The sequence below is a fragment of the Gekko japonicus genome, unplaced genomic scaffold (genome assembly GCF_001447785.1).
Source record: "Gekko japonicus isolate JY-2015 unplaced genomic scaffold, Gekko_japonicus_V1.1 scaffold3590, whole genome shotgun sequence".
NCBI classification, from domain to species: Eukaryota; Metazoa; Chordata; class Lepidosauria; order Squamata; family Gekkonidae; genus Gekko; species Gekko japonicus.
In genome coordinates, this window is record NW_015171608.1 from 102,828 (window position 1) to 112,636 (window position 9,809).

The 9,809-nt window shown below is 48.6% G+C and overlaps 1 protein-coding gene across 1 annotated transcript in view; it reads right to left on the reverse strand.

The window, feature by feature from the left end:
* The window catches only part of CHUK (conserved helix-loop-helix ubiquitous kinase), a 53,240-nt gene that overhangs the window by 21,236 nt on the left and 22,195 nt on the right, over positions 1 to 9,809 (reverse strand). The window contains exons 9-10 of the mRNA XM_015419921.1: positions 3,311 to 3,505; positions 2,116 to 2,218 (exon numbers count right to left, since the gene is read on the reverse strand). Of these exons, the coding sequence (XP_015275407.1) occupies positions 2,116 to 2,218; positions 3,311 to 3,505 (298 nt within the window). The remainder of the gene's footprint in view (positions 1 to 2,115; positions 2,219 to 3,310; positions 3,506 to 9,809) is intronic.

Here is a 9,809-nt window from a genome sequence, read left to right on the forward strand (position 1 = left end):
AGGGAAAAGTGTGGGGCCCCCATAAGTCCTAGCAGGTTCCCCACTGCACAACTGAGCCTGGCCCAGTGACCCCCATCATACAACTGGGCCTGGAAAAATAGGTAGGTGGGGCTGAGAGAGCTCTCTCGAGAACTGCCCTTGAGAAAACAGCTCTAAAAGAACTTGTGGCTGACCCAAGGTCACGCCAGCAGCTGCATGTGGAGGAGTGTGGAATCAAACCTGGTTCTCCCAGAGTAGAGTCCGCACTCTTAAGCAGTACACCAAACTGGCTCTCTACACCGCTATGCCAAACTGAGGCTAGGCTGACAGAGGTGCATGGGTCTGCCCTCCTTTGTTTTGGAGGATTTTAATCCTCTCTCCATTTTTTAAAACCTTTTCAGATTTTTCTTCGAACCTGTGGGTTCCTCAAAATTTGTAGAAAGATTTCTTCCTTCTCTACGTGGCCCTGATTAGTGACTTAAGAAGAAGAGTTGGTTTTATACCCTGCTTTTCACTACCCAAAGGAGTCTCAGAGCGGCTTACAATCTCCGTTCCCTTCCCCTCCCCACACCCTGTGAGGTAGGTGGGGCTGAGAGAGCTCTTATGAGAACTGCTCTTGAGAGAACAGCTCTGAGAGAACTGGGAATGACCTGAGGTCACCCAGCTGACTGCATGTGGAAGAGTGTGGGATCAAACTTGGTTCTCCAGATTAGAGTGCACTGCTCTTAACCACTACACCAAACCACTCTTAACCACAATACCAAAGTATTCACAGATGGGGCCATGCGGAGAATAAAATATATAGACACATAACTGGCTACGCAGCAGAGTAAAAGAGAGACATTATTTGACCAGTGCCCTAACAGACTGGTAAAACATAACAATAAAATTGATGCTGTCATGTTTATGCCGCAACCAAAAGTTGGGAGCTTTGGACAGGGGGTCTGGCACAATGGGCAGGTGTGACGGGGAGGGGCCACAGCAGACCACGGGGCGTGTAGATGCTGTCCCCGTCCTGCTTGCCACAGCAAAAGGGTGTGTGCATGTGTTTTGTGCCTCTCTCAGGAAGAAGCCTAAATGTCCCTTCTTCTTCTGTTATTCTTGTACAAATGAACCGCCTAACATAAAATGTACAGGGTTTCCAAAATACTTATGGCAAGATTCAAGTCCATGGCAGATCTGATGAAGGGAGCTTTTGATTCCAGGAATCTTATACCCCGGAAATCTTGTGGGTCTCTAAGGGGGCTCCTGGACGTGAATCTTGCTTTTCTACCTCAGACCAACATGGCTGCCCTCTGGAGCGAAGGAAGAACGACGACAGAACACCACAGCATAATACTGGGGGGGGGGGGCCACCCCTGTAACAGACGTGAGGGCGATATAACAGAATAAACAATTTCTAAGGGCCTTCAGATAAAGTGTGTCTTTAAATTATGCTGGAAAGCCTGAATGGATGCTGCGTTTCTGGTCAAAATCAACATTTCGAGCAGAGCCCAGAAACCGACTGTAAGGCCTCCCCAACTAATCAACTGCTGGACTTACACACCTGTCATGGCAGGCACCACTGAGGATTCCAGGGGCCAAGTTTGCGCCGTCTGAAATTTCTGGACAGTTTTCTAAGGCAGTCCCGTGAAGAACTACCTGCCGTGAGAATGACAGGGAACATCCAAATTCAAAGGCAAAACGCCACTGAATAACAGCAGCCGGGGGGCACCACAGCTGGGGAATGTTATCGCCTTCACAAACAGATATAAAACTTTTATCAGTTTCAGCACCACTCCCAGGAAATACAGCCCCGTGACTAAGAAGAAGAAGAAGAGGAGGAGATTGGATTTATACCCCACACTTCACTACCCAAAGGTGTCTCAGAGCGGCTTACAAACTCCTTTCCCTTCCCCTCCCCACAACAGACACCCTGTGAGGTGGGTGGGGCTGAGAGAACTCTGACACAAACTGCTCTTTTTCAAGGACAGCTGTGCCTGAGCTTGTGACTGGCCCAAGGTCACATCAGCAGCTGCAAGTGGAGGAGTGGGGAATCAAACCCGGTTCTCCCAGATTAGAGTCCGCACACTTAACCACTACACCAAACTGGACTAACCAACCAACCGTTTAGGTTTACACTGCAAATCTACTTACCAATGCAGTTTACACATTCAGACAGGCTCCTAGAAGCAAAGGGACCATCGTATATAGTCTTGCTTTTGTCGAACAGATAGACCATGTAGCTATCCCAGCCCCTCTGGCAAAGAAAGAAACGTTTAAAATCAGAAAAGGTTTTAAGAAGCCTTGAAGAAGCACCTGTGACTCCATCACTATGTATTTAATGGAAATTAAAAAAGAGAACGTCGTCTCAGAAAGACACGCCAGCGGTGGAAAACCAAGCCACTGAGTATGCCAGGCTTTGTTTTAGGTGCAGAAACAGACCCAAAAGGTAAACACAAATAAGCAGGGAGGGGGGGATCCCAGGACAGGTGAAGGTTGGGAACAGCGAAAGGAAAGGGCCCAGGTAATGTTCCTCCCCCTACCCCGAGTGGAGCAGTTCGCACCCTGAGTGGAATATAAGAACATAAGAGACGCCAATGTTGGATCAGGCCAAAGGCCCAACCAGTCCAACACTCTGTGTCACACAGTGGCCAGAAATGCCAGGTGCCATCAGGAGGTCCACCAGTGGGGCCAGGACATTAGAAGCCCTCCCACTGTTGACCCCCCCCCCCCAAGCACCAAGAACACAGAGCATCACTTGCCCCAGAGCCCCTATCTATACCTTGTGGCTAATAGGGGCCACTGATGGACCTCTGCTATATAACTGCTGTATAATATAACTGCTGTAATCTTAAAATGGTCCGTGGGCAGGGCAAAACCCGCCGCGGCTCCAGACTGCTGCTGAGCAGGGCTTCCTGTGTTAATGAGCGGCCGCTCACGTGCGCTGGGCCCGGGTCACCTTTGGTCCATGTGTTCAAACGTGGCTTCCTATTGGCTGCTTCTGGGAAGGTAGCCGATGATGGCGCCATTTCCAGCCATTGGGCTGCTGCCGGGCATCTTTCCTGAGACCCTCCTCTTCCGTGACCAGGAGCTGGGGCCAGTCTCCCTCCCCTCTCCGCCCCGTTTCTCCTGTCCCGGCACCACTATCAGGGCTCTGCTTCAGAGGGAAGCAGAAAAGCCCTGCGACTGTGGCACTGGAACGAAAGGCTCCTTCACCCTGGCAGGACACAAAACCAGCAAAGAGGAAACACGTCCCGTTCTGATCAAGGGACAGTGCGCTATCAACTGTACTTAAGCGGGCACCGTTGGGGCTTTGCATTCGTCAGTCCTGAAGCGGAAAGCACCCTACCACGCCATCGATGATACACTGAGAGGCCGGCTTCCGGGGGTCCAGGCAAATCCCCATCTCCAGCAGCAGCTCCTGGCTGATCGTGCCGATGCCGGTCTCAGACTCAATCCGACACTGGAGGGAGTGGAGGCTCTCCTCAGGATGCAACGGGAAAGAAAGGATCTTGGCGGAAGTCATGTTTAAGATGTGGACAATCTGGAGAGACAGAGAGAAGAGGAAGAGGCCTCCAGAATTAGCTGCCAGAGAACAACTGTTCTTCCAAAGAGAAAAATCAAAACTGGGGGGGGGGGGGGGGGGGGACGGACCACAAGACAATTTATTTCACAGACTGCCCTTTTGCCTACAGACTGCACACCAAGAGGGCTTACGATAAATATAAAAACTCCAACAAAAAACTAGGAGGATTAATAAGCAGCAGCTATAAAACTAGCCAAAAATATCTTGAATACTGTTCATTTTATTTGACGGAAGAAGGCAGAATACATAGTTTTGTTGCCAACCAAAAATGTTACAGAGACTTATTTTTCCCCAGTAACACGGTCAGCCTTCTTGGACACGGAATAAAGGTATTCCGTGGAATTCCCATGGAATAAAGGTATTCCGTGGAATTCCCACGGAATAAAGGAATAAAGCCAGTTTGGTGTAGTGGTTAAGTGTGCGGACTCTAATCTGGGAGAACCGGGTTTGATTCCCCACTCCTCCACTTGCACCTGCTGATGTGACCTTGGGTCAGTCACAAGCTCTGGCACAGCTGTCCTTGAAAAACAGCAGTTTGTGTCAGAGCTCTCTCAGCCCCACCCACCTCACAGGGTGTCTGTTGTGGGGAAGGGAAGGGAAAGGAGTTTGTAAGCCGCTCTGAGACTCCAAGTGAAGGGCGGGGTATAAATCCAATCTCTTCTCTTCTAAGAACATAAGAACATAAGAGACGCCAATGTTGGATCAGGCCAAAGGCCCATCCAGTCCAACACTCTGTGTCACACAGTGGCCAGAAATACCAGTGCCATCAGGAGGTCCAGCAGTGGGGCCAGGACATTAGAAGCCCTCCCACTGTTTTGACCCCCCCCAAGCACCAAGAAGACAGAGCATCACTTGCCCCAGAGCCCCTAGCTATACCTTGTGGCTAATAGCCACTGATGGACCTCTGCTCCATATGCTTATCTAATTCCCTTTTGAAGCCGTCCATGCTTGTAGCACCCACCACTTCCTGTGGCAGTGAATTCCATGTGTTAATCACTCTTTGGGTGAAGAAGTACTTCCTTTTATCCGTTCTAACCCGAACGCTCTGCAGTTTCATGGAGTGCCCACGAGTTCTTGTATTGTGAGAAAGGGAGAAAAGTACCTCTTTCTTTACCTGCTCTTTCCCATGCATAATCTTATAAACCTCGATCATGTCACCCCTCAGTCGTCTTTTCTCCAAGCTAAAGAGCCCTAAGCGCTTTAACCTTTCCTCATAGGGAAAGTGTTCCAACCCTTTTATCATTCGAGTTGCCCTTTTCTGCACTTTTTCCAAAGCTATAATATCCTTTTTAAGGTGTGGTGCCCAGAACTGCACACAGTATTCCAAATGAGGTCTCACCATTGATTTATATAGGGGCATTATGATATTGGCTGATCTGTTTTCAATACCCTTCCTAATAATCCCCAGCATAGCATTGGCCTTCTTTATTGCAGTCACACACTGTCTCGACATTTTCAGTGAGTTATCCACTACAACTCCAAGATCTCTCTCTTGCTCAGTCTCTGCCAGTTCAGACCCCATCAATGTGTATTTATATTTAGGATTTTTGGCTCCAATGTGCATCACCTTGCACTTGGCCACATTGAACCCCATTTGCCATGTTGACGCCCACTCGCCCATCCTTGACAGATCCCCTTGGAGTGCCTCACAATCCTCACTGGTTTTCACCACCCTGAACAACTTTGTATCATCCGCAAATTTAGCCACTTCACTGCTTACTCCCATCTCCAAATCATTAATGAACAAGTTAAAAAGCAGTGGACCAAGTACTGATCCCTGCGGTACCCCACTGCTTACCACCCTCCACTGAGAAAATTGCCCACCTACACTCACTCTCTGTTTTCTATGAACTAGCCAGTTTTTGATCCATAAAAGGACTTGTCCTTCTATCCCATGATTTTTGAGCTTACTTAGGAGCCTTTGATGAGGAACTTTATCAAAAGCTTTCTGGAAGTCAAGGTAAATAATATCTATTGGATCCCCCTTGTCCACATGTTTGTTCACCCCCTCAAAGAACACTAACAGGTTAGTGAGACAAGATCTTCCCTTACAGAAACCGTGCTGAGTCTGCCTCAATAGGTTTTGTTCATCTATGTGCCTACTAATTCTTTCCTTAATAATGGTTTCCACCAATTTACCCGGTATCGACGTCAGACTGACTGGCCTGTAATTTCCCGGATCTCCTCTGGAACCCTTTTTAAAGATGGGAGTGACATTAGCTACCTTCCAATCCTCAGGAATGGAGGCAGATTTTAAGGAAAGATTACATATCTTTGTCAGGAGATCTACAAGTTCACATTTGAGTTCTTTCAGAACTCTCGGATGTATGCCATCTGGGCCTGGTGATTTTTCAGTTTTTAAGTTGTCTATCAGTTTTAGGACCTCCTCTCTCATCACCTCAATCTGACTCAGGTCTTCCAACACCCCTCCTGAAATCAGTGGTTCTGGAGTGGGCAAGCACTTCTCATCTTCCACAGTGAAGACGGAGGCAAAAAATGCATTTAGCTTCTCAGCCATTTCCCTATCATCCTTCAATACTCCTTTTACCCCTTGGTCGTCCAAGGGCCCCACTGCCTCCCTGGCTGGTTTCCTGTTTCTAATGTATTTGAAGAAAGTTTTATTGTTGGTTTTTACGTTTTTTGCTATATGCTCCTCATATTCCCTTTTTGCCTGCCTGACCTCAGACTTGCATTTTATTTGCCATAGCCTGTGTTCCGTTTTATCAGCCTCACTGTGACTAGCTTTCCACTGCTTAAAGGAATTCTTTTTACTTTTTACAGCCTCCATTACTCTGTTTGTTAACCATGCAGGCTTTTTCCTATACCTGTTTGTGCCTTTCCTAACCTGCGGAATATATATTTTTTGAGCTTCTAGGATCGTAGTTTTAAATAGATCCCAAGCTTCCCCAATTGTTTTGACCCTTTCTACTTTTCCTTTCAGTTTCCTCCCCACGTGTCCCCTCATATCAGAGAAATTACCCCTTTTAAAGTTAAAAATGGTTGTGTGAGTCTTTTTGGCCAATTCTCTATTTGTACAAATGATGAACTCAACAACATTATGATCACTGTTTCCAAGCGGTGCAATCACTTTTACATCTCTCACCAGGTCTTGAGTGTTACTTAGGACCAAATCAAGGATCGCCTCTCCCCTGGTAGGTTCCGTGACCATCTGCTCCATAGCACAGTCATTTAGAGTGTCTAGAAACTCAATCTCTTTTTCCCGACTAGAACACATATTGACCCAATCAATGTGTGGGTAGTTAAAATCACCTATTATTACACAGTGTTTTTGTCTAGTTGCTATCTTTAAGGCATTCATCATTTTATAATCCTCCTCTATCTTTTGATCTGGTGGGCGATAACAAACTCCCAGTGTTAAGTTTCCTTTTGGCCCCCCTATTTCAACCCATAGAACTTCCAGAAGCGAATCCAATTCACTTAGCCTCTCAATCTTTCTAGACTTTATACCCTCTCTGACATACAGAGCTACCCCACCTCCAACCCTTCCCCCCCTATCCTTCCGATATAATATATAACCGGGAATCACTGTGTCCCACTGATTTTCCTCATCCCACCAAGTTTCAGAAATACCCACAATGTCTATTTTTCCCTCCGACACCAAGCACTCCAACTCCCCGATTTTACCTCGGACACTTCTAGCATTTGTATAGAAACAGCTGTAATTTCCCTTACAAGTTAAGCCTGCATCCTTCCTCTTGCTATCTCGAGTCGTTGTCCGGCAGTCCATGTCACCAGCCATGGCCTCTGTGGACAATTTCAATCCACCTCCCTGTAGAAAAGCAACCGGTACCCCCTCACCTCTCTCAGATGAGCCAACCCGAACCAGAGACTTTTCATCTCCTGTCGGCTTTCCCCCAATATTCAGTTTAAAAGCTGCTCTGCCACCTTTTTGATTTTAAGTGCCAGCAGCCTGGTTCCTTCTCGGGACAAGTGGAGACCGTCTCGCCTGTACAGCTCCCTCTTGTTCCAAAAAGTATCCCAGTGCCTAACAAACCTGAACCCTTCCCCCCTACACCATCGTCTCATCCACGCATTGAGACTCCTGATCTCTGCCTGTCTCTCCGGCCCTGCGCGTGGAACAGGTAACACTTCTGAGAAGGCTACCTTGGAGGTCCTGGACCTAAGTTTCCTGCCCAGCAGCCTAAATTTCTCCTCCAGGACCTCACGACTGCATTTCCCCACATCGTTGGTGCCGACATGCACCACGACCACTGGCTCCTCCCCAGCACTATCTACCAGCCTATCTAAAACACGCGTAATGTCCGCTACCTTCGCACCAGGCAGGCAAGTCACCATACGGTCAGTACGCGGGTTCGCCACCCAGCTGTCTACCTGCCTAAGGATCGAATCACCCACTACCAAGAGCCCCCCTCCCACCCTGCTCAGGGATGGTTCCTTGGTGCAAAAGGAGAGCCGCTCACCAGCTGGGGAAGAGGTCCCTTCTGAGGGCACATTCCCCTTATCCTCAGCATGGTGCCCTGTTTCCCCTAGACCCTCATGCTCCCTGACAGCAGCGGGGCTGCCAGATCCAGAGTGGGACGAAGCTAACAAGTCCCCGAGAGTCTTTTCTGTGTGCCTAGCTGACTGTCTCTGCTTCTCCAGGTCAGCCACCTTGGCCTCAAGGGAGCACACACGTTCCCTGAGAACCAGGAGCTCCTTGCACCGAGGACACACCCAAGACTTCTGCCCAGTGGGCAGATAGTCATACATGTGACACTCCGTGCAAAACACTGGATAGCCCCCAACCCCCTGCTGGCATTCTGGCTTCATAATTCTTTTAAAATAAATAAATATAATCCCCCTTTTAAACCCTTGGTATTTATGTGGGTTTTGTTATCAAGTCAAATTATTTTACGGGAAAGACAAAGAGCCTAGGGCCTTGTCTTTCTGGCTCTTTTTGGGCTTCTTACAGCGCCCCTAGTCTAAGAGTCCCTAGGCTAAGAGCCACAGGCAAAGAGCCCTTTAGCTCACCCTTCGGCTCGTGCCAGAGGCTCGTGCCTCTGCCAAGGTGCTTCCTTAAATAGAGGCCTCCCCCAGCAGAGGTCAGGCAGCAGCTATTCAAATTCAAATTCACCCAGGCACTCAATCACAGGCAAAACAATGCCCCTTCCACTTCCTCTCAATTACAGGCAATCCCAGTCAAACAATGCCCGTTCCTCTCCCACACTCAATCAGCCAGGACTCTGCAAGAACTCTAAGTGCTTCCACACACTGCTAAACACAGTTTTCCCACAAAATATCCTTAGCTGAATTCTCTCAGCTGAAAGCAAGTAAAAGAAACCCACTCACCTCTCTCACAGCTCTCTCTCCTGCTCCTGCTCAGAGCTCAGCTGGTCTCCTCTGCCTCTGGCAAGGTGCTTCCTTAAATAGAGGCCTCCCCCAGCAGAGGTCAGGCAGCAGCTATTCAAATTCAAATTCACCCAGGCACTCAATCACAGGCAAAACAATGCCCCTTCCACTTCCTCTCAATTACAGGCAATCCCAGTCAAACAATGCCCGTTCCTCTCCCACACTCAATCAGCCAGGACTCTGCAAGAACTCTAAGTGCTTCCACACACTGCTAAACACAGTTTTCCCACAAAATATCCTTAGCTGAATTCTCTCAGCTGAAAGCAAGTAAAAGAAACCCACTCACCTCTCTCACAGCTCTCTCTCCTGCTCCTGCTCAGAGCTCAGCTGGTCTCCTCTGCCTCTGGCAAGGTGCTTCCTTAAATAGAGGCCTCCCCCAGCAGAGGTCAGGCAGCAGCTATTCAAATTCAAATTCACCCAGGCACTCAATCACAGGCAAAACAATGCCCCTTCCACTTCCTCTCAATTACAGGCAATCCCAGTCAAACAATGCCCGTTCCTCTCCCACACTCAATCAGCCAGGACTCTGCAAGAACTCTAAGTGCTTCCACACACTGCTAAACACAGTTTTCCCACAAAATATCCTTAGCTGAATTCTCTCAGCTGAAAGCAAGTAAAAGAAACCCACTCACCTCTCTCACAGCTCTCTCTCCTGCTCCTGCTCAGAGCTCAGCTGGTCTCCTAGGTGGAGGAAGACAATGGCAAACCACCTCTGCCCCATGGATGGGGTTGCCATGAGTTGGCTGTAACCAGGGGTCATTTCCTGCCGGAGCGCACAGGAGTGGAACTCCGGCAGTAAAGAGCCCAGGGGGCGGGCACATGCAACAAGCCCCACCCCCTGCTCCCAGCAGCCCTTAGTCAGAGCAAGAAGCAGCCAGGTAAGTTGCAGAGC